General features: G+C 34.7%; 4 protein-coding genes across 8 annotated transcripts; 2 read left to right on the forward strand and 2 right to left on the reverse strand.

Moving 5' to 3' along the window:
- Positions 1-22: 22 nt before the first annotated feature.
- LOC123211108 (replication factor C subunit 2-like) lies at positions 23-2,933 on the reverse strand. Its single transcript, XM_044629647.1, has 8 exons — positions 2,919-2,933; positions 2,779-2,814; positions 1,542-1,648; positions 1,343-1,440; positions 877-1,076; positions 503-631; positions 232-425; positions 23-146 (listed from the first exon to the last, which is right to left on the reverse strand). The coding sequence occupies exons 1-8, from the start codon at positions 2,931-2,933 to the stop codon at positions 23-25; spliced, it is 903 nt and encodes a 300-aa protein (XP_044485582.1).
- Positions 2,934-3,284: 351 nt separating this feature from the next.
- Positions 3,285-7,106, forward strand: LOC123212054 (E3 ubiquitin-protein ligase At1g12760-like). 2 transcript variants are annotated; one of them, XM_044631085.1, is made up of 5 exons: positions 3,285-4,311; positions 5,104-5,223; positions 5,325-5,457; positions 6,246-6,410; positions 6,616-7,106. In XM_044631085.1, exons 1-5 carry the CDS (start codon positions 3,752-3,754, stop codon positions 6,787-6,789), a joined length of 1,152 nt encoding a protein of 383 aa, XP_044487020.1. In that variant the 5' UTR covers positions 3,285-3,751; the 3' UTR covers positions 6,790-7,106. The 2 variants fall into 2 exon arrangements, with proteins under 2 accessions (XP_044487020.1, XP_044487019.1); XM_044631084.1 differs by having other exon boundaries at positions 3,308-4,311; positions 5,101-5,223.
- A 584-nt stretch (positions 7,107-7,690) lies between these two features.
- On the forward strand, positions 7,691-21,888 carry LOC123211295 (protein unc-13 homolog). 4 transcript variants are annotated; one of them, XM_044629917.1, is made up of 26 exons: positions 7,691-8,090; positions 8,309-8,373; positions 9,097-9,364; positions 9,665-9,731; positions 9,896-10,046; positions 10,305-10,472; positions 10,551-10,649; positions 10,752-10,961; positions 11,067-11,168; positions 11,557-11,787; positions 12,031-12,111; positions 12,628-12,714; positions 12,882-13,067; positions 13,174-13,332; positions 13,999-14,091; positions 14,474-14,545; positions 14,953-15,070; positions 16,707-16,879; positions 17,421-17,505; positions 18,150-18,287; positions 18,942-19,048; positions 19,191-19,268; positions 19,348-19,443; positions 20,373-20,468; positions 20,553-20,736; positions 21,469-21,888. In XM_044629917.1, the coding sequence occupies exons 1-26, from the start codon at positions 7,910-7,912 to the stop codon at positions 21,636-21,638; spliced, it is 3,465 nt and encodes a 1,154-aa protein (XP_044485852.1). In that variant the 5' UTR covers positions 7,691-7,909; the 3' UTR covers positions 21,639-21,888. The 4 variants fall into 4 exon arrangements, with proteins under 4 accessions (XP_044485852.1, XP_044485854.1, XP_044485853.1 ...); XM_044629918.1 differs by having other exon boundaries at positions 8,036-8,090; positions 9,113-9,364; XM_044629920.1 differs by having other exon boundaries at positions 8,037-8,090; positions 9,113-9,364; positions 9,654-9,731.
- Positions 21,889-22,268: 380 nt separating this feature from the next.
- Positions 22,269-23,284, reverse strand: LOC123211296. Its single transcript, XM_044629921.1, has one exon. It carries the CDS (start codon positions 23,076-23,078, stop codon positions 22,539-22,541), a length of 540 nt encoding a protein of 179 aa, XP_044485856.1. The 5' UTR covers positions 23,079-23,284; the 3' UTR covers positions 22,269-22,538.
- Positions 23,285-23,515: the final 231 nt, after the last annotated feature.

The raw sequence follows: 23,515 nt of genomic DNA on the forward strand, positions 1-23,515 counted from the left end.
AAAAGCTAGAGCATAGTATATACTAATTCCTATTACAACCAATTATGCAGCTTTCACGAACTAGAGACAACTTAGCTAAAAGACCACGGAGCTGAAGATATGAACCAACTCCATCACATATTCTCATATGGGCAAACCCAGTTTCCGACAGTAAAAAAAGTATTACAGTTTGATAATATAGGTGACCAGCAAGCAGTAGGTAAATCTAGAGCCTGGCAGGATACATGTACCTTCATGAATTCCAATTTTAGATACTCAGCCATCTCAGAGTTCTTTATGATGCGGAAAAGGGTGGTGATAATATCAGTTAGGGAATAACCCAGATCATAGAGCTGCTTTAGACCAGAACAAGCATCATCATATTTCCCCTCAAGCACATTGCGGACCATATTCTTGACATGCAATGGGTGAGGCTGGTCACAGACCTATAAACCAATTACCATATAGTTAAGATGATGGCGTAACATAGCTAAAAAGACAAAATATATTTCTAAGTTGTTACCTTGAAAACATTTTCTGGGTTAACAAACCGAAATCCACTGTGTGTAGCTTGCAAGTTATTCAATGCCTGTCTCATATCACCACCAGCTGTGAAAATAATTGCTTCAAGACCTTCAGGCACATAAGGAACCTTCAATCAAAAAGACACATCAATTATACCTAATGGTTTAAGAAAAAAAAAGTCTCAAACAAACAACAGCAGTTCAGAAAGATTGACGCTCAAATAAAAGCAATTAGGTCAAAAGCATAAAATTCAATCAGTAACAACAAACCTGTATAGGAATAGCATATGAAGCATTGTGCTCTTAACAAGATACAGATTTTAGCTAAAATATGGAGTTTGATACAGTTCACAAATGGTGAAAAAAAGAGTACCCGTTCTGCTTGAACCACCACCATGAGTCGGCCAAGTATCTCTTGATCAGATAATCTTGAAAATCGAACAATGGCACATCTACTCTGAATTGGCTCAATAACTTTAGAAGAGGTATTGCATGCAAGAGCAAAACGAGTAGAATTTGAATAAATTTCCATTGTCCGCCTCAAGGCTTGTTGAGCACCAGATGTCATACTATATTTAAGCCAATGCAAAGCCCAAAAAAAAAAAGGAACCAACAGAGTATTAGCTAAATACATTGTAACCTAAAAGAAACATTAAGAAGCTTAAAACAGCCTCCTTATAGTTTAACATTTATTACAACATCTAGTTCTCTCTGTTCCAACAAAAGAATAATTGATAATTTACCGAAACCTGGCCAACAAGCCAGAGCCAACAAAATTTGGAAAAATAAGTTAGCACATCCACACCATGTGATATAATCATCTTTCTTACCTATCCTATCGGCCTCATCAAGAATTACTATTTTGTGCTTCCCAGGAGGCAATGTCACTTTCTTTTGGGCAAACATCTTAATTTTATTTCTCACAACATCTATACCCCTGCACAAGAAAATTAAATTAATTATATTACATGTGAAAAGGAGACAAAAAATACAAGAGAACACTATAGCTCCATAAAAAGAATCCCCAATTTTACTAACCTATCATCTGAGGCATTTAGCTCCAAAACAGCCTCCTTATAGTTTGGCCCCAACAGCTCATGTGGAAGAGCCAAAATACTTGCAGTTTTACCAGTTCCAGGAGGACCCTGAGGATCTATCAAAGAGTGAAATTAACAAATAGAAAGGACTAGCCGTTTGCCATTTTCTAAGTTGTTAACAGATGAATTAAAAAATAAATGAATGAAAAAAAAGAAACACTTCAGCAGAGCAAAAATAGGAAGATATGTTTTCGGTGTAAATGGACACACTGAAGGTAAGTCAAATACTCATGAAGTTATTAAATTCAGTCAGCTTTACAACCCAAGTCCCTTCCGTTTCACCTACTTGTAAATAAAGAGAAACACAACAGTCTCTATGCGGAGAGTTTCTGCTTGGACATACTTCATCAAACATAGTCTAAACTAGTATTAGGGTTTGATAAAATTTGTCACTATTTCACCAAAAACTACACTAAATTATATCAGTGCAACAAGTCGTAATTCCATGTTACAGCCACAAAGAATTGATTGAAGTCAGTAGAACTGGACTAAAAACCAAAAAGAAGAAAGGAAGAGTAGTTTTGATATTTTAAAAAATATTTAGGATATTTTTGTTTAAAATTTTGAAAAATAGATATTTTTGTTTAAAAATAAGAAAAATAGACATTTTTACTTAAAAGGGATAAAATGGTCAATTACTTTAATTTCTCAAAATCTAAATACGTTTCCAAGGCAAAATAAAATGACAAGTAATACTTTATACGAGAACAAATTTTATTAAGTTATATTGAGTGATTTTAAACTGATAAAAAAATTATAATTATATTATTTAAATTGTTAAGATTCATTTCTATGTATTTTAATTAATTTTTAATTTTTAAATCCTCAAAATAGTAAATAAAAACGAAGAAATTAAAGTTAATAATTGCATAAAAACAAAGAAAAAAAATCATAAAATCATTCTAACTAAAAAAATAAAAATTATAAATAATAAATGTTTTACGATATATTCATTTTAACAAAACCATTTGCCTGAGAAATATCTTACTATGCAAATAAACTGGAATAATCGTGATCAAGTTAGTTACAATGATAAATTAATAATGATTAAACATATCTTAGGGGTAGTTTGGTTCAAAGATTTAAAAATTATCTTGGTAATCTATATTTTATTATCTTGTTTGGTTTGTCAGTAATAAAAAATTACAATAATTTTTTATTACCAATGTTGATGTAACAAGTAATATAAGTGGTAATCTGATTATCACCTTTACCTTAGATAGTAAAATTAATTTTATTTTTGCATAAAATATATTGATTTTTAATATTGTTTTTGGGAGTTTATTTCAATAAAATTGCCAACGTTGCAGTCAATTACAAATGAGTGCGGCATTGTGTGAAAGTTAAAAATGTCCCACCTCTCTCTCTTCCTTTAGGAGAGAAAAAAAAATTCTTGGAAATGATTACTTAACAAATTTTGGTGAAAAAAAATAAATTTATAAATTAAAGAAGATAAATATAATAAAATTTTAATTTTTTTAATAATTTTAATTAAATGATATATTTATTTTTAATTTTAAATAATAAATTTCATTTTATAAAAAAAAAAATGAAATTCCAGTTTTTAAAACTTAGCCTATAAAAATTTAGAAATACATTGGCCATTGTCAAATGAGTGCGGCAGTGTGTGAAAATTGAATGTCCCACCCCACTCCCACTCCGACGTCAAAAGATCTATTTGAAACTCTCAGACTAAAGTTAAACCATCCATTTTCTAAAGAAATCATCATCATCCACACTACCTTCAACCCTGAAGGATACGCGTTTTCTATTTCATGTCATCAATCCACGATTTCTCAGGGATCTGTTATTTCAATAATTAATTGAAATCTGTAATAAACAAATATATTTTCCTCTTTCGGAGTTGTTAACCATAATTAAAAATAATAATGTTGTGCCAGTTGATCTCATCCATCCACTAACCGCACGCACTGTAACATTTCTCACCCGACAAAAAACAAAGTTCCCACGTTATCATCGTCATCGTTATATCTGTGAGCTTCCACACACATACACACAACTCGAGTAGAAAAATTAAAAAAAAAAAGGCAAACCCTAAGCAAATCAATCCTTCTTCTGCACCTTTCCATGGACTGATTCCATTCCATCTGATTCTTAATTTAGTCCCCACAAGTTTCTGAAATTTCAAACATGTCCGCCACTAATACAACTTCTACCCGATCCGCTGATGACATCGTCGACACGACCCCGTTTCTGTCCCCCAACTCTTCGAACGACGACAGCACCTACAATCAGAGCCGTCGATCCACCAGGAGGCAGAGCCTACGCGGGGCGGCGAGATTCTTGCGGAGGGCGAGCAGCCGCCGGATGATGCGGGAGCCGTCAATGGTTGTTCGGGAGACGGCGGCAGAGCAGTTGGAGGAGCGCCAGAGCGACTGGGCCTATTCGAAGCCGGTGGTGGTCCTGGACATAATCTGGAATCTGGCTTTTGTGGCCGTTGCCGTAACGGTTTTAATTTTGAGCAGATACGAGAGTCCGAACATGCCGTTGAGGCTGTGGATAGTTGGGTACGCGTTACAATGCATTTTGCATATGGTTTGTGTATGCGTTGAGTATAAAAGGAGGAGACGACGGAGAGGTTCGTCGTTTAGTGCGATCGAGGAAGGGAATTTGAGACCAGGGTCAGCTAGAGGAGGAGAGTCAGGGGAGTATGTTAGCTTAGCAACTCAAATTGAGGAGGAAGGGACGAGGTATTTTACGTTTTTATTGCATTGTTGGGAAAATTGCATAGTTATTAGTTTAGTGGTTGTTGTGATTGAGATTATGTTCTTACCTTGATTGAATTGAATGGATGTAGCATAATAATTTGGTAATGGCAGAACTATCGTATTGGTCATCAAATGATAAGGATTATATATGTAACTTTGTATGTTACTGATATTATGGGTCAGTGTCTCAAATTAATCTTGTGCTATAATATTACATGAAGTTGTATGTAAATTTATATTGTTACTGTAGTCTTTCAGCTGAAGCACCATAAATTAGAATTAATCAAATTGAGCCCGAGTTTGGCTCTTTTTTAACAAATGAGTAATGGGCTTCTTGAACACCATTACTATGTTTGCATCTTTATGGTGGAATGCTTGAAAACACTTTGACATGCAGAATGGAATATAATGAGTGTTCTTGAAATTATTTTCAGAGTGCTTAGTTAAGCAAATAAAGAGCAGAAAACAGGACAATTTATGTTACAGAGATGAAAATTTTTCTGAAATTTAGAGAAATAGTTGCTGCCACTGGGTTTAGTTTCTTCTATTATAAGGCTATATATAACATAATTTGTAAATCTAGTTTAGCATACTTCTTTTTTCTGTAATTTTTTCAGCAAGTTGATTTAGTTTCTAGGTATTTAACAACTAGTTTGACAAAATTCATCTTGTTGTTTGATATCATATTGAGCAGAAAATATTCTTGTGATATTTATTTGAGACAGTCGAACACTAATAACATGATCATCTATTTTACTTTTATTCTTTCAGCAGTGTTGCAAAGCATCTGGAATCTGCAAATACAATGTTTTCATTCATCTGGTGGATCATTGGATTCTATTGGGTATCTGCAGGTGGTCAAGTGTTGGCTCGTGATTCTCCTCTGCTTTACTGGTTTGTCATCATTTTTTTCTTTTATCCATTGCAATTTAAAATTAGGCTTTTTTGTACTGGATTCTAACTTTCTAACATCTGTAATGTGAGTTTGTTTGCAGGCTTTGTATAATATTCCTCGGTTTTGATGTGTTCTTTGTCGTTTTCTGTGTTGCTCTGGCATGTATCATTGGCATTGCTGTTTGCTGCTGTCTTCCATGTATTATTGCCATCTTATATGCTGTTGCAGACCAGGTAGGTTTCATATACTACCATTTGTGTTCCTTCTATGGTATTTGTATCCACTTAGCATTATATTCTTCAGTATCTCTCTCTTTGCGTAGGGGGAAGGGGATAGAGGTGGGGTGACCTTCATTCCCCCCATTTATTTTCTGGTGTGTGAAATGGATTCTGCAAATGTATGGGATATATAATGGGTTGCTTTTAGGCTGGTGGTATTTATATGTTGAGGAAACTGGTGTTTATGTCTTAACTAGAGTAGTGCAATACTTAATTAGAACCTATTTATTTTGGGTGCTCTTCTAGTTTTGCCCTGCTTAAGCTTGTAATGGAAAAGGAGAGTTCAAATCACCTGTTGAACACAATCAGATGAATGAATATGTCCTTTTTGTGTTATTTAAGTACAGTATCACTTAAAAAAAATGATAGGCATGCTTTATCCATTTGCTTTGTTCATTACTACACTTTTTCAGTCTCTTAGAGTTATGAGTCATCTTCCTTTTTCAGTGATCATCATATGCTGCTTTTAGGTTTCCTTCAAATGAAACTCATTTCTTGTAAAAATTAAGATTTGAGGTAGGAGTTAACAGCAAATATTTTTGACTGGAAAAAGGTATATACACTGGAAAATTAAAGTGTGCATGTAATATGTTTCGTGATTACTCCAGGTAATTTTTTTTTTTAAAATTTCTGCAGTTTACTCTTAGGTTGTTGTGTAGGAATTATTGGGGTTTCCTTAATTGTCTTATGTGTAAATATGTTGCTTTGTTTTCTTATTTGACTTCATTGATCTACAAAACCAGGAAGGAGCTACCAGAGAAGATATTGAGCGGCTGTCAAAATACAAATTCCTTAGAGTTGTTGGTAATGAGAAACTTAATAGTGATGCACAAGGTTCTCATGGGGGAATAATGACTGAGTGTGGCACCGATACACCTAGTGAGCATGTTCTGTCTCAGGAGGATGCAGTAAGTTTCAACTTTTAATGTGATAAATTTCCTATGATGTAATTTTATATTTGCTTGAATGTATGTGGCATCATGAGCTTTGATTTTATTTCCACTCTTTAATGTGACAGTGGGACTTGTAATTCTTGTTATAATTTAATAGTTTAGAAAAGACATGTATTTCAGATTGTTGTGCAACTAATATTGTGCTTGTGGTAATGGGTAGGAGTGTTGCATCTGCCTCTCAGCATATGAAGATGGGGTTGAGCTGCGGGAACTCCCTTGTGGTCACCATTTTCACTGTAGCTGCGTGGATAAGTGGTTATATATAAATGCTACCTGTCCTCTCTGCAAGTACAATATTTTGAAGAGCAGTAACCAAGATACAGTGGAGATATAAGATAAATTCAAATAATTGTGCATGATCATTTCCCTGGCCGCTGCATACCATTCTAGCTTGTGAGCATTTTAATTGCAGCATTGCAGTGTTCTCAATACAAGCTTTGTTATTGTTGTTGTGGTTGTGGTCCAGTGCTTGTCTTTGCGCTGGCTTTCCTGAGTCTTGTGTACATATTAGCATTGGCCAGTGCCTCTCCGCAGCACTATTCAAACGTGGTGTAGCTTTTTTTTTTTCCAGCGTTTCTCTGTTTTGTTCTCGGTAGCCAACTGTTATTGAATTTGTTTGCTGTTATTTAAGTGCTTGTGTGTCGTGTCCAAGTTTCACTTGTAAAATGTGTTTGATGACCATTTCATAACCCTTACGAGTTTCTCTTTTCCTACTAGGTATATAATGTTAATAAATCTTGCTTGATAAAACCGAACAAAGGTTTCTGTTGTTAATGTTTTGGAACATATAATTATAATTAGTTCCCTTCTTTATTCTCTGTACAATCTAAGTTCTTTTCTGTTTTCCATTTCTTTCAACAAAACTCCTACTAAAAAATGTGGCATTAGTTTGTTGGACGTGACTCCCAATTCAGTTTTAAACGTATTCGGCGCAGAATGCTTTTAAAGAAGCAAAGCAATGACAAAAACAGTAGAAGGGGATTATGATGTTCTTGATTATAAGAACGTGAAGAGATAATAAATTCAATAAAGGAAGAAAAACATTGTAGATGTTGCATTTGAGTTTCTTATTTAAAAGAAGAAAAAAACGTTGTTCTCACTCAATATTTAATTGATGAATTAAAAAAGGAGACCATATTTTTGGAAGGAGTCACTTCTCTTGCTCGTGGTTGAAAAGAAAAGAACAAGTACGGAGGTAAGATAATTAAAATAAATTACACGAACCTCGAGGAAAAAGGAATAAATCAAAAGAATGAACAGCCAACCGCGCGACACTAGTTAAAACTTAAAAGCATCTGATTTGTGATAAGAGTAAAACCATCAACTTGTCTTTTCGGTCTCGGCTTTTCGCGCTCCCCGAACCGAAGTGGACCTTTCCCTTTCACTCTATGTATCACCACGCGGCTTTCTCTTTCTCTTCTCTTCAGCTGTTGAATGGTACCTAAATTATTCGGATGGAAAGGCAGCTTTCTCTGTTAGAACGGTACCGTCGAGATCGCCGGCAGCTCATACAGTTCCTTCTCTCATCAGGATTGATTAAGGAGATTCGTACTTCTTTTGGACCCGTCACTTCTCTCTCTAACATCGATTACGACTCTCTCAGCGCCGACTACATCCTCCACTGCGTTAAATCAGGTTTCTCTTTTTTCCTTCCTGGTGTTCTGTTTGGCTTTCGCTTTAATTATTGGCGGAAAAAGTTTTAATCGCATCGTTATAAGACTTCAAGAAAACTCACCCTAGCTTTTCTCGGAAGCTTAACTGAGCTTAGAATTTTGCGTCTCGTTCTTTTCAAATTTTTTTAAAAGTAAATTTGGTTCTGGTTGCGTGAGTTGTAAGTTTGTTGTTGTCTTCAGGTGGAGTGGTTAATGTTTCTGAAGCGACTAAGAAGTATGTCGAGGATTCGGCTTATCCAATTTTGGTAATCAACAGCTTACCGTTCTAGATTTTGAGTGTTGAGTCCTTGTACCATGCTTCATTTTTGAAAAAAAAATCTATTTGTATATGTGTTTATGCGTTTGTTTATATTTTATCTTTTCATTGTACTGTAAGAGCATTTAGAGGTTTTATTTTTTTATATTAATTATCTTGAGACATATGATATTTATTGCGGCTTAGTTTCATTCACGTTACTAGAGGTGACTTAGGTTTAGGTAGACCCTTCTGCTTTGGAAAATATGCAACTTTTGAATTCTGATAAGTTTTCTTAGGGGAGATTTCTGCCGAGTTACGGGATTTATTGTTATATGCATATTTCAATCTATTTAATGGTCATTTTTTATAGTTGCTTAATTAACGTATTCAACAGGTTTGAAGTGTTGTTTTAGGTTCTGGCCTATAGGTTTAGTAGCCCTGAATAATATGTTTTTGAAATGCAAATGGAATTAGGACAGCATAAATTTTGAAAAAGTTTGCAAATATTATGTGTATTGTAGATGCAAGTAAAGACATAATAGTGTGTGCATCAAGTTCTGTGCATTCATTGAAGAAAGTTTTATGAGGTGTTATGCAATATATGGTTTCCTATAAATATGAAAAAGAATAAAAATGTGATGTCTGGACAGTGTTTATAAGTTTATGAATATATGTCTTTTTTTCGACATCAATATGTTCTTTCTTATGTATTATTTATTTTCTAATGCAGATTAATTCCCAATTAGGGGATTCGTATTTTCTTATTTCTGATCCAGATTTGGCTGGATCTCCTCCTCGACGTGTGCCGCCTCCAATCAGTGTCAAGCAAACTGGAAACTCTGCATCAGGCTTATCTAGTCTGAGGGATCCGGCAGTTGCTGAGAATTTTGCAACATCTAGGACTGACTATGGCTTTAGTAAAGCAACTCTTACTGCTCCTACAATGCCTATGGTTGTTTCTGGAATTCCTCCTTTAGGTTTACCCAGTCTGAAGACAGGTATTGATCTGTTTACTTATGTTCCTTCAGGACTTAAAATCTGATGCAATAATGTAGTTTAACAAAATGTGGTGAAAGATTATGCATATCAAAATTTGGTGGAAAGATTATGCATATCAAAATTTGGTGGAAAGATTTTGCACATTAAAATTTGGTGGAGGATTATGCATATCTTTATATTTCTCTGTTTTTTCCATAATCTGGTTCTTTATTTTACATGTTTTTTTTTTTATATTTGTATAATGAAGTTGTTTTCTTTCATCTTGAGCAAACTGATACATAACTTCAGGACTTTTGAAGGATTGTTGGATGATGATTTGCGGGAATCAGCTTATGAATTATTGGTTGCATCTATGTTATTTTCCTGGTAATCACTCTTGCACTTACTGATGGAGCCATCCTGGGTTTTCATATTGTACCATGCCCTCTTTAGTATATATACAATAGTTCCTACACCTCTAGATTTTTTGTACAGTTGGTGTGTTTTTCTTCCTTGTCTTTTCATTTTTACGCTTTCTTTCCCATGACTAGGGTTGAGGTTAATCCAGTTGAGGACTGGAAGAAAGAAAAGAGTTCAAAATTTTTGTCAGGGTTTAAGAGTAAGAAGGATAAATTACATTTACAATCTCAATCTTCAGAGAAACATTCAAAGCACTTCGATACTGTTCGGGTTCAGATGCAGGTAAGCTATAATTGTTTTTTTTTTAAAACGTAATTTTAGCTGTAATTCTTGTGTGCTTGAAAAAGAACATAGGAGTATGATTAATTACAAGCAAAGGTTTTTTACAGTCTCATGTAGGAAAAGGTGGGGTTTAGCTTAATATTTGTCAAAAAAATATGTTTCAGTTGATCTTTATCATTTAAGGAGTGCAAGTCTCTCTGTACTTTCATGTTTGTCTTTTTTGGCTGATCTCTGTTGTAAATATTGTTTGCTCACTAGATTTCAGAAGCAATGGGTGAGTGCACTAAGAGAAATTTGATTCAGTTGGCTGCAAGGAGATCATGTGGGCAAGTTGATCTTCCTCAAATATCATTGGGACTTCTGCTTGGCACTTTCAAGTCTGATTTTCTTAATGAAAAATCCTATATGCAATGGAAAAATAGACAGGTGATGATTAATTTTTTATTTTCAAGTATGTTATAAAAGCACTGATCTTATCTTACCATTGTGTAACTGTTTTTGCAGGTTAATATCTTAGAAGAGCTTCTTTATTTTTCCACTAATGTTGCAAATTCTGAACATCTAAATATTAGAGGTTGCCTTGAAAAGATAAGAGATACAAAGGTATGCCCTCTTTGTAGACTTTTGATGTTTGCATGATCTTGCAATGGCTTGATTGACTTCTTTCCAGATATTTACCACCACCATATTTATTCTATGTTGTAGGAGTGGGACTTACAAATGTCTGCTTCTGAACGTGTAGAGGTTCTGTCATCTGTTCGAAAGTTAGCATTAAGGCTATCATCTCTACCTGGAAAAATTGGTCTCCAGAGTGAAACCCACTACTGGACTGCTTGCTATCATCTGAACATTAAACTTTATGAAAAATTACTTTTTGGCATGTTTGACATTCTTGATGAATGCCAGTTCATTGAGGTAGAAGCTAATATAGCATGTTCTTCAGTTTGGCATGTAATCTGATGTTTTGCTTTTAGTTTTACTTTGAATGGTTCTCATTTTTCTGCTTCTGGCTGGTATTAGGAATTCGATACTATGCAGTCATTTATCAATTTGACCTGGCCAACATTGGGGATCACTCCGAAAATGCACCACGCTATATTTGGGTGGGTTCTTTTTCAGCAGGTACATTTATCATCCCAAAATCATTATATTTATATGGTGTTTCCTTATGCAGTCATATAACTCAATCTGTGTTTGATTAGCCCTTCTTAATTTGGTTTTGGGTATGTGCTAGGTCCATTTGGGAATTATTAGTCTAACTTGCAATAGCAAAGTGTTTAGTATCATTCTCTGTCACCACTGTGTCACCTAACCTCCAAAAGCATACCCCAAAACTTCCCTTTCTGAAGTGCAGGTTTAATAGTCCTAACTTCAAATTGGGGAAAAGCCATCCCTATTCCTTAGTGTCACCTTCCATGTAAAGTTCACGTGACATATGACTCGGCAAATTTTAGGAGCATGCTTTAATATTATTTTAATCTTTTCACTAAGGAACATTTCCCGGTTGAAGTTTGTAGCTACTGGTGAGGGCATGCTAGTGGAACATGCTGTTATTCAGTTGCAGAAAATTTCAACTGCTGAAGAATATGATGAGAAGGAAGGACAATACATGAATAGTCTTGTATGTTCAAGGCAATGCAATGATAGAGAAGTTAAATTGAGTCTGGTGCAGGCTATTTTCCTCTCATTAAGCATTTGGTGTGACAATAAACTGCAGGACTACCACCTGCATTTTAATCAGGTTAGGTCAATTGCTACTTTTTATTTGTTTCCTATCATATATATTTTGATTGTTCCAATATGGGTGACCAAGCTCTTTTAAATCTTTCTAGGATCTTTATTCTGTTTGACTACCGCATGAATTTGGGTTATTAGTTGAACTTAAATGACTTTTGCTTTATGTTATATTGTTCTTTTCATACCTTGTAAAATGAACCTTTATTTCCTGGGATTTTCTTATAAGCTAAATCATTTTTTTTTTCAGCAACCTTCTAACTTCAAGAGGGTGATGGCCTTGGCATCAGCAGTTGGATTGCTTTCTTCTGGCAATTGTTCTGGAACTAAGGTTAGGTCTGGTGCAGTAAGCTGATTAAATATATATTTGGTGGTTATCATGAGTTACCATGGTTAGATATGTTCTTAAATTGCTGCCTTTTTTTTTTTTAAAAAAAGTAGCTTCCGTACAAGAAATGTATTGCAAAAAATTGTTTTCTTGCACTGTTTTTTCTTTTAATATTATTTTTACTAAGTTACTGTATATGCTAATTGCAACTTCAACAAAGCAGTAGATCTTTATTACTAGGCTTTTTGTTGATCCTGAATGAATTTTTTCGAAAAGGAAAATTGCGTTGATTCTTGGACAAAGAAGGTTGTGCTGAATTTTAAATCCAACAATACATTATTGAAATTATACTTGGTGTTTAAACGCATGTATAGCATATATTGAGTATATATTAAGGAATTGTTCTTGTTGCATTCTGATGCAAGGCCTTCTTTCACATGTTACTGTAATATGGGGAGACTACCATTAGAACTAATATTTGCTATTGTCTCATACAAAAACTTTACTTTACCCATGCAGTTGACCACATTGAATGCTTCAAATGACAAAGCTACTAGAAAACTTAAAAGATATGTCAAGAAGTCCATTGAAGCTGCCTGCATGCGGGTTAGTATTTTATCTTCAAAGTTTATTTTTGCTTAAATTAATGATGGCTTGATATCATATTATTGTTAACTGGCAAATACCATGGTGTTAGACAAAGTTGAATCCACTTCAATACAAGTTTTCTTTCTTATTCATAATTCAAATGAGGTTGATTTATTTCTTCGCAGGTTGCAAATACCATAGATCTTGAATTGAAGGTAGAAAAGACTCATCCTTTGGCTCTGTTGGCAAATGAACTAAAATTAATTGTGGAGAGAGAGTTCAGAGAGTATTGGCCGGTATTATGTCATTTATTCCCTGAAGCATTGACGATCTCATCCATGCTAGTGCATCAGTTTTATGGGGAAAGACTGGTTTGTTTCCATAACTTAATTGAAGCGTGTATATTGCAGTTGGTATAAATTTACCAATACACTGTATTATATGTTAGGTAATTGTTTGCTTTTCCCAAATATGTAGAAACCATTCCTCAAGGGGGTGTCTTCTCTGTCTGAAGATGCTAAATTGGTGCTTCCTGCAGCTGATGTGTTGGATCATTACTTGAATCAACTGTATACTTCTGGTCTGAAAGAAAATAAGTCCCATCACCCTATCAGAAAAGAATTGGACCATTATCAGGTTAGGATCTGTATTTCTGAAGTCATGGAAACAATATTGTATTAAAGGTTTTGGTGTTGCATTTCTTAATGGCATATGACAATGAGTCTACAAGTCTTGTTTGGTATTTACCATGTTTTGACACATGTACAATCAGATTTTAATTCTTTTTGCTGTTTTGTTTGCTTTGTCCGTCTTGTCATGACATGTTGCTTGCTTGCGTTTGTTTTGTTTTATGCAGATGAAGAGTGATCATTAAATTATATTAAATCTCAGGAATTTCTATCATCCAACGTAGTTTTCTTGTTGCATTTCACATCTTCGTGATTTTTTCTTAAAATCTCACCCTTGTCATTCACATAGATACTGGTGCTCAAGGCATTTTTTACCTGCAAATGTTGGAGCTTACCCGTTAGTGGTTATTAGTGATGATGAGAGTCTGATCCATGCAAAATAAATGTCAGCTTTAATTTGATATTATTGAACTGGAATTTTATTGTGAAGGTTTTTTGTTCCCAATTCCTACATAACAAACAGAATTAATACTGAGGTGTTGGTTTTCAACTTTTGTTGAACATACTTGTGTTTCGGAAAAGTATAATTGTATAGATATATTTTTTTGGGTTGTAATGTGATGCTTTCTGTGCTTTGGCATGATCTGGAGGATGACAAGTTCCTTTTATGCAGATTGGAGAAGTTTGCAAACCGATCATTCTTGATTGGGTGATTGCACAGCATGCTCATATACTTGAATGGACTGGACGTGCATTTGATCTTGAGGTTGGTTCCATACTAAGTGAGATGATGTTCTTTTGGTTAAGTTTCTCCTGCCATCTAGTCATATATGTGAAACTAGAAAGTAGATGAGGAGAACTAAAAACGAGAAAGTTTAACATAAAACTGTGTGAACGAAGGGGTTTTTTATTCGGAATTTATGGACATACCATACCATCATTTCTGATCAATATTTGAATGGGAGGTGGGACAGACAGATTTCAATCCCCTTTTCATCTGCTGGGATGCTGTGTAATATTGTGTTTGTCTAACCATGATTTATCAAACTAATGCATAGCAGCATAATGTCAAATACAACACATTAGGCATTATAGCATGCATTTGGTCTTTTGAATTGTTTGAAATTAAAATGATTGTGTATGTGTAGGATTGGGAACCTTTGTCCTTACAGCAAAGAAAAGCAGCATCGGTAATTGAAGTATTTAGGATTATAGAGGAGGTATGTAATATTCTAAAACAGTTATTTGGCATTTCTGATTTCAAACTAGTTATATAATATATATTCTTGTCATTCAGTAAGAAAGATTATCAAGATACTGCCTTGCAAAGAAGTTGCTGTTGCTGTGTGTCTTTTCTATTAGCAATTTCTTTGTTCTTGCTCAAGTTATCTATTTTATTTTTTTTTCTGATTATGGGACCTGTAAACAGCATGCCTATATAAAAATAGTCATTGCTCCCTGCTGAATTTACACAATCATTATGGGACCTGTAATGCTGAATTTACTGTCACAATTTCATCTTTAAATTTTTTATTCACCATTGTTTTTTTATTTATTTATATAATTATTTTGAGTAACTTGTAGTCTTGTTTTGTTGAACTCCTGTGATATTTTATTTTACCCGCAGACCGTGGATCAATTCTTTGGCTTGAATCTCCCTTTGGATGTTACACATTTACAAGCTCTTCTATCCATAATTTTCCACAGCTTGGATGCCTATTTGCAGAGATTGCTGAGCCAGTTAGGTATCATACATGTTATCAACTAGCATATTTATGATAGGACATTTTTCTAACTGTATGTGCTGTTTTGTGTTTTGCTTGAAATAATTCAATGTAAAGCTTAATGAAAGCCTAAAGAGGCTTCACCATGCATGCCTTTAGCTTTTGGTCTACGGGGTTGGCCAGATAGGTGAAAGTTTTGTAGGTGTACCTGGAGGAAATTTTTTTTCTGGTAGGGTCTCCTTCCCTGTTTCAAATTGAAAGTTTCAGGTGTATGATTTGAGAGAAAGAAAATAAGTCTTGAAGAGGTTTTCATTGAGGGGGCTGGTTTATAGTGGGACAGAGTTTATTTTATAGCTCCTTTGTGGGCTTCAGTTTCTGAACGGTTTTATGGTACATCTGTTTTGCCGATTTGTAGAGATTTAATTGCTGTTTTGGTTTAAGTGTTGTATTGTTTCGGAATATTTGGTCCACTATCAGTTGGCTATATTTAGGTGGATGACTGGTTCACCATATTTATCTGTTATTATTATGGTCAGTTTCATATTTCTTAACCCCCCTTCCCTGAAAGAAAGAAGTTAGGATAATGGTTTTCATGTTTCTTTTGTTTTTTGGAGGACAGTGAGTGTTACAAAATAACGTTCTGAATATTTTGTCCACTATCAGTTGGCTAATTTTAGGTGGATGGGTGGTTCACCATATTTATCAGTTTTTTTTATGGTCAGTTTCAAATTTCTTAACCCTCCTTCCCTGAAAGAAAGAAGTTAGGATAAAGGTTTTCATTTTTCTTTTGTTTTTTGCAGGACAGTGACTTACAAAATAACGTCTGTCATGATTTCTTGCTGGTAGTTCCCTAGGTTGATTTATAAGTTATAATAATTGGTCTGCTCTATATCATGATACTAAGGTCACATTCTTATAAAATTTCTCTTAAATCATGAAGATGGTTAAATGAATGTATATATATTTGGTTTCCTGTCTTTTATTTATGAAGCATGTTCAATAAGCATCTGTTGCCTATCACAAAGTTGGCAAGCTTGTTGAATCATCATCTTCTTGTTATTTCTTGTTGGATGTGTCTGAAATCTCTTTATATCTCACTCTGAATGGCAGTCTTTGTAATTGGATGAAAATTTTTATTTCTTGGATTATGGAGTATTTGACACATCAAAAGAACCAAGGGGACAATTAGGGTGAATGTCAATCAATTATTGGTTCTTTTGGCTTCATCCATTATGGAGTTTCAGGGATTCATGCCTTAGGATAGAAGGCAACATGGCATATAGAGTGGCAGAATCCAAGATCCTAATGGGTTGCGATGTCTTAAGTGTTATTATGTCGCAGAAGGAAGCTTCTTATGGTCCTTGAATATGCTCACTTTTACGTTGACATCCTTGACATGTCTTATGATGTTAATTTAATTTTCTCACCATAAATACTCTTTCATTTCTATCTTGGGGTTAAGATATATTCCTTTAAAAAATTCAAGTACATTGTTTATTTGTTTTAATATTTTGTTTGTTTTCTTCTACTGCATTTATTTCCCTTACAATTGATGACAAGACTTGTTTTCCATGTGATTGATTAAGAGACTTAATAACTAGTTTTTCAGATACTGTTGGAATTCAATATAATTGATCATAATACACTGATCTTGCAGTTGAAAAAAGTCATCTGTATCCTTCAGCTCCTCCTTTGACTCGTTACAAGGATGCAGTACTTCCAATGGTTAAGAAAAAGCTGCTGGAGTTTACATTTTTGGATGAAAGTGTGAGTATGAAGTTAAAAGGATTGACAACGCCGAAACTCTGTATCAGGTTGAACACTCTTCAAGTAAGTCTTGTGGATCTATCTATTGCTCCCGTTACTCATACAAAATTTTTTACTGAATTTTTCTCTATTACGTGGAACCAAATAATCATGCCAGTGGTTTTAACATAATTTTAAGGATGTTATTTCTGGAGTAATTATAATTATTATTTTTTGCTAGCAAACAAAAAGAATTGTATTCAAACTATAGGAGGATACAGAAAAGAACAAACTAATCACGAAAATAGGTTTAGCTTTCCATGTAGACCTGAGATAGGTCATTCACCATACTAAAAGTATTAAATCAAACAAAAACCTACAAGAGACCCTAATCATAATAACAAAAGTCATCTAGCTATAACATTAAAGCTCCCCAATTATGATGAATGAAGAAAAAAGATACTTGAACTCTGAGGAGACATAAACCCATAAAGAAGCCTAAAACTTCACTCGAAGGTTCCTCTTTTGTGAACTAACCTTTTAACAGCAATAGCAATCTAGATTTATCTCTCTTTTTCATCTGTAGAATTTATTTCTTCTTGTCATCTTCTTTATCTTTGTGCAGTATATTCAAAAGCAAATCAGCATTTTAGAAGATGGCATAAGGAAATCCTGGGCACTTATCAGATCACCTATTGGCCAATCATGGGGTAAGTATTTTATTCTCAGCAGGAAACTGACCTTTAATAATTTTATTAGCTCCACAAATGTGGCATTTTCCCTGTTTAGCTTATTAGATCTAACTCTTGATGATGTTGAATAGAGTGTACAATTAGGGTTTGGAGGATGAACTCTTCTCTAGATAGCAGCTAAACGGTTGCACTAATATATTGTTGAAGATCTCCTCAAGGATGCCAATATACTTGCTAGTTATTTTGAAATTTGATATGCATTTCATTCATGAGACCTACCAAAAATAATACTTATTTAAGAATGAAGTGTTAAGGCCGACCATTAGGCTGACTTTGGTCAGGATTTCTATTGATAGTTGTGTGCATGCTTGCAGTGGCCACCAATAAGAACTTTGCATATGTTTGTAATGGAATATCATGTGGAGACATGAGATTTCTATGCATAGCATTAACAAGAATAATGAGGGTAAAGCTAAGTATCCTTTCCTTTTTGCAAGGAGCCTTACTACAGTATTTATGCTAGTGGTACTATAGAATTTGATTGACATTATTTGAAATATTTTAAGTTTCTCAGATTCTTCTTACACTTCTCTGAGATAAAATTCCGTTGGCTACAGTGCTTGGTATACTATAGTTTGAGCAGTTTTTTTATTTTCATCCAGCCAAAGAAGAGCCTCCTGAAGCTTCAGAAAGAGATTTTCTATCATGCAGTGAAGCAATGGATGAGCTATTTTCAACCACCTTAAACTGCATCAGAGATACTGCAAAGATTGCCATCAACATGATTTGTGATTTTATTGGTGAGCCAATGAAACTTGATTAGTATCTATTATATCTATCTGTTATTCTTAGTTTCCTCTCACTGCAAATAGAAAGACATCCACTTTGGTTAATTTAATTTTATGTTTTCTTTATTGGTGAGCTAATGAAACTTGATTAGTAGTTTTGCTGGTCACATGTTGATTTGATGGCCATTTATAGCTTGTGAATGTGTTGCAAGAAACAGCTCTTTAGAGGCATATCCATTGGCAAGTTCACATTAATATAACTCGGCATTATCTTTGACTAAATAAAGTTGCATGCATCAAAATTTGTCATTTGTAACAGAGTTCCTGTCTATCTACCAAAAACTGTGAATCTATTATGATTGGACAATAGATGGTTTAATCTTTTTAAATATCATGGTTCTCCATTGGCTGAAGCTTTTTGGCATAGTAACTCAACATTGATCTCATAGTAAGTTTGACAAAGGCATAAAAACTTTTTGAAGCTTCCATAATATTATTAATCAAATTATAACAAGTTTATATGCATACATTTGTGTTTGTGTGATCCACAAGGCAAGTATGTACCTAAATCTGGCCTTGTTTGTAAAGGTGTGCATAAGCAGATAATGTTATTGTTTAATTTACTAGGAGTTAACCTTAAATTTGTTCCTAAATTATTATTTGTAGGAGCAAGAGTGGTTTTTTGGGATCTGAGAGACTCGTTTCTGTTTCCTCTATATCGGGGTAACGTGGAAAATGCACGTTTGGACTGTGTTCTCCCTCATGTTGATACTGTAAGTTACATAAGCATATAGTCTCTCTCTCTTTCCTGTGTCTGTGTGCATATCATGTGCTTTTCTGCTAAACTTTGTTTTCAAAGTGTAGAATTATTTTTCATATCAAGAAATATTCTCTTAACTTGATGGAATGATGTAGGCCCTTGACCAAATTTGTGGTTTGATTGATGACTCTCTAAGGGACCTTGTGGTTTTGAGCATCTGTCGAGCATCCTTGGTGTGTTCTCTCACCAATTTTGTAATATGTTAAGGTGCTTTTCTTGGTGGCTCATGTTGTGTATACTTCTATTGTTCAGGAAGGCTATATTTGGATATTGTTGGATGGAGGTCCTTCTCGTGCATTTTCAGATTCAGATATCATGATGATGGAAGAGGACTTTAATGTATTGAAGGTATCTTGAAAGAATATAAACGTGGGAATATAAGCATGATGTCTTCTTACTAAGATCAGACTTCTTTCAGAAGGCTAGATGTTCTTGTCTTTTGATTTCATGGGCTTGCATATGTGAACATTACAGAAGGAAAATATTTTGATGCATATTTGCTTAATTTCTGCATTAGACAAGATGATGGTAAATATTTCTTCAGATCGAAGTGTAAGCAATTAGAGTAGAATGTGAGAACATAGGGTTACAATTCATAAATGACTCTGATAAAATAATGTATCTGTTGTAAATTCTCTTACATCATTTTACTATCTTAACATGTATGTCTGTTCTTTGTCAAACCTTTTAAAACCATGGCATCTATCTTTTTATGTCTTAAGGCTTACTTCTTTCTGATCTGAACTAAATTTTGTTAAGTTAGAAAGTTTCTCCATGGAAAATACTTTGTTCAATGACGATTCTCTTCCCTGCCAAGTTGACATGGGGCTTTTCTATTTTTTATAAATTCAACCAAGATAGAGTTGATATTGCTGTTGCCTAGTAGAGTCAAAGGGGTAGTTAGGAGACTTGCATGGTAGTAATTTAATTTCTCTAGAATGATCCATATTGTGCATAAAGCAATTTTAGATTACAGTTGTTCTGAGACTATTTTGACATTCATGTTCAATATATGGACTGAATGTAAGTTGCAGTCATTGGCCTTTTGTGGGTGGGAAGACATGTTTCTTCAAGTGAAATGTGGTGTTGGCGCTGTACTGTATGAATTCAGCTCATAATTGATGCCACTCTTAAAACCAAGTGAAAATCTTCACCATGTTGTTTGCATATACAAAATGCATGGAAAGAAAGAACGTGCTAGATATGAATGTATTTGCCATTATCAAATGATTATGTAATGTTTGGCTTGCTGATATAAATATAACTCTACCTTTTAGGACTTCTTTGTAGCTAGTGGAGAAGGCCTACCCCGCTCAGTGGTTGATCAAGAAGCAAAATTTGCAGAAGAAATACTTAGCTTATTTTCTGTTCAGGTTTGGTTGTTCATATTGCAGCATTGTATCACTATAAATAATTGGTGTGATAGTCAGCTTGATGATTAATCTCTTCACTTGCAGAGTGAAACTCTTATCCGGATGTTGATGAACGCAAGTGAACACATTTCACTGGAACTAGATCCACCAAAACATGGTCGCAGGAACTTGGAAGATGCCAATACTTTAGTGCGAGTCTTATGCCACAAGAAAGATAAAGTGGCCTCCAAGTTCTTGAAAAGGCAATATCAGCTTCCCAAATCTTCAGGTGATATTTCTTCTATCGAAACTTAATGTTTGCTACTAATATGTAAACTACAAAATTTAGCAATTGCATTGTACCTGTAAACAAAGACTCTGCATTCTCACATGTATCTGTAAAAAGAATTTTATGAGGCCAAATTATATGGTTATGCTTCTTACAAGTGACCTGTCTGCTTTAACCCAATGCTTCTTGCTACTTTTTTCCTCATATGTAGACGGAACAGCTTTTCCGATTGCATTTTCTCTCTACTGGCAAAGACAATGTAACAATTTGAAAATTTAAGACAATGTAACAATTTGAAAATTCACCAGCGTTATTGCCTCATTGCCTCAAGGGATGGCAATTTGACTGAGATGGTCAGCCCTGTCCATATTTGTGCTTTTAGGATAGAAATTGACCGTGTAAACCCTTTTGGGTTGGGCACATGGTTGACTAGTGCAAACTTGTTACTATTAAAAATTATTTGGTGCCACAAGTTGGACAAGGAGGAATGTGGGGAGCCACCTAGTATATGACGACCATAGATTTCCTAAGCTCTATTTACTCTGATGCTATGTGTAGACAACCATTTAAGGCTTAGTTTTTTTTATAAATTACTGCAATACTTAAAGAGCAGTATACATCTTTAAGAGTTTGGCTTCATACATATTTTAGAAGTCTCACAAATATTTACCTGCAACACCAACGGTATTCAGCTATGCTTAAACTGATTTTCTTGTTGATTTACTTCTGCAGAGTATGATGATATTCCATCAGACAATCCAACTTTGATATCCCCCATGGTATTTGATCTTCTTAAGCGAAGCAGCTCATTGCAGTGGACCAATAATGGCTCGGCTAGTTTCAGATCAATTAAGAGTAGACTTCAAAAGGCAACATCAGACATCAGAAATGTAGCCTGGTAATTGCCAGTGTTAGTGAAGATATGTTGTTTCTCTTTTATTTTCAGATCGAAATTCACATTCATGGCTTGGGGTCAAATGAGTTATTGAGGCACATTCATGTCACTTTTTGGCCTTATAGTTCGTGAAAGGCTGTCATCTGACCCCAAAAAAAAGATATTGTTTGAATCATTTGTAGTGGACTTCAGGTTAATGTGTACACTTGATGAATCTGATTTACTAAAACCAAAGGGCAAAAGACTCCATGTATCAACGACTAGGCATTGATATGGTATATTATGATGCTGAAGTAAGAAGATTATCAGCCACACTGTCACCAAAATTTCAGACCCTACTCAAAACTACCATTTTGAAAAGCTTCAAATGCAGGCCTTTCACACTAGGACTTAAGAAATGTGGATTACAATTCTTATCAAGAAGTGGGACATTTAAGAAATTATTTATGGTTAATTTGTGGTCACTAATAATTCACGAAGGTAATGATCCCAGTTACATTTCACTCTGATGTATTAATCGGTGATTAGATGTGCAATTTGTAAGCTAATAATAGTGATTACATAGCTGTCGGGAGCCAAAAAGATAAAGCTTTAAAATCATTGCTCTCTTGACTCTGCATATGATGGGACTAGACTAGATAGAGGTAGTGTTTATCGCATGGGTGCATATCCTTGGTTTTGAATCATTCGTTGCAATTAAATTGTGCGATGCAGATTATCCCTCCTTTTTGTTGACAATTACTGGCAAAACCAAAACAATTAAATGGGAGTCACCATCATTACATTGTTAACAAATTTGGAGAACTGTCACACTAGACATTCAACAGGAGCCATTTGGTTTGGCTTAAGCATATGATGGCCGTGGCTGATTTGTCTTCTCTCCCACTTTCATGTCTCCTACCAGATTTCAACTCACGCTATCCTTGACATGTGTACATACTGTTATTGGTATACCAATTACTGGATACGTGTCCTCCGTATTTAGCGGCTGGGTGAAGTTCTCACCGGCTACCGGGACTATGTTTTCCAACTTTACAGCGAGGTTGACAACTCCTTGACCTCTGGACCCGTCTCTATCCCTTAGCCTGTAACTGAGGTACCGGACAGAGCCAACCGAAGGAAACCCGATATCGTTAACAGGAACCTGACACCAACCCAGTAGAGTTTGACCGGCAATGAGCCTTTTGGTGTATACTTGTAAGTATATGCAAGAGTATCTGTTGGTAAAGAAGGTGTTGTCTGTAGGTAGATGAAACCTGTCACCCCATGTCGGATTTACTCCTCCTTCATCATCAACTCTTGTTTTGTACACGTGGCACTGTTTATCACCGCCGGAGGTTGTGGTTGGTGAGTAAGTGGTGATGTTGATGAAGGGTCTGACACGGTTTGAGAAGAGAGTAGAAGAAGAGTTCTTCAAGCCTTGAGCTGATAAAACTGTAATCTCCATTGTGGCAAGTGATGGTTTGTACGAGTGTAAGTTGTTCTTGAAAAGGATTTAGAAGAAAAGATGAGTTGAGAATGAGCGATTTGGTTTGGATATATATAAAAGTAGGAGAAGCACAAACGTGTAGAAAATAAAATTACACTGGATGAGTGAGAAAAAGAAGAGAGTTCTAGGGAGCTTCAAGGTTTACTTGTTGCGGTTTCCTCGTTGAATAAATGCACTGCTATAAAATTGAGTCAACTATTCACGTTAACATTTCTCCTAGCCAAAAGACCTATTCCATCCCACCCGCATTAGTGTGAACCCAAACTCATATTTATTAATCTTTAAACATTTAAATACTGTAAAATTTTATTAATATTACTAAAAATAAAAATATTATTTAATTAAAATATTTAAAAATTATAAATTTATTATATTTTCACTTTAAATTAAAAAAA

Source organism: Mangifera indica, chromosome 3 (assembly GCF_011075055.1).
Source record: "Mangifera indica cultivar Alphonso chromosome 3, CATAS_Mindica_2.1, whole genome shotgun sequence".
In the NCBI taxonomy this organism is placed as follows: domain Eukaryota; kingdom Viridiplantae; phylum Streptophyta; class Magnoliopsida; order Sapindales; family Anacardiaceae; genus Mangifera; species Mangifera indica.

Coding starts and splice junctions, on each gene's coding strand:
- LOC123211108 (XM_044629647.1), bottom strand. Junction 1,649..2,778: donor GATTACCACTTATATTACTT/GTTACATCAACA, acceptor ATAGATCCTCAG/GGTCCTCCTGGAACTGGTAA. Junction 1,077..1,342: donor AGTAATTCTTGATGAGGCCG/ATAGGATAGGTA, acceptor ATTGGCTTAAAT/ATAGTATGACATCTGGTGCT.
- LOC123212054 (XM_044631084.1), top strand. CDS start 3,752: ATGTCCGCCACTAATACAACTTCTACCCGATCCGCTGATGACATCGTC. Junction 4,312..5,100: donor ATTGAGGAGGAAGGGACGAG/GTATTTTACGTT, acceptor TTATTCTTTCAG/CAGTGTTGCAAAGCATCTGG. Junction 5,458..6,245: donor TATATGCTGTTGCAGACCAG/GTAGGTTTCATA, acceptor CTACAAAACCAG/GAAGGAGCTACCAGAGAAGA.
- LOC123211295 (XM_044629917.1), top strand. CDS start 7,910: ATGGAAAGGCAGCTTTCTCTGTTAGAACGGTACCGTCGAGATCGCCGG. Junction 10,473..10,550: donor TGCAATGGAAAAATAGACAG/GTGATGATTAAT, acceptor CTGTTTTTGCAG/GTTAATATCTTAGAAGAGCT. Junction 19,269..19,347: donor GCATCTGTCGAGCATCCTTG/GTGTGTTCTCTC, acceptor TCTATTGTTCAG/GAAGGCTATATTTGGATATT.
- LOC123211296 (XM_044629921.1), bottom strand. CDS start 23,078: ATGGAGATTACAGTTTTATCAGCTCAAGGCTTGAAGAACTCTTCTTCT.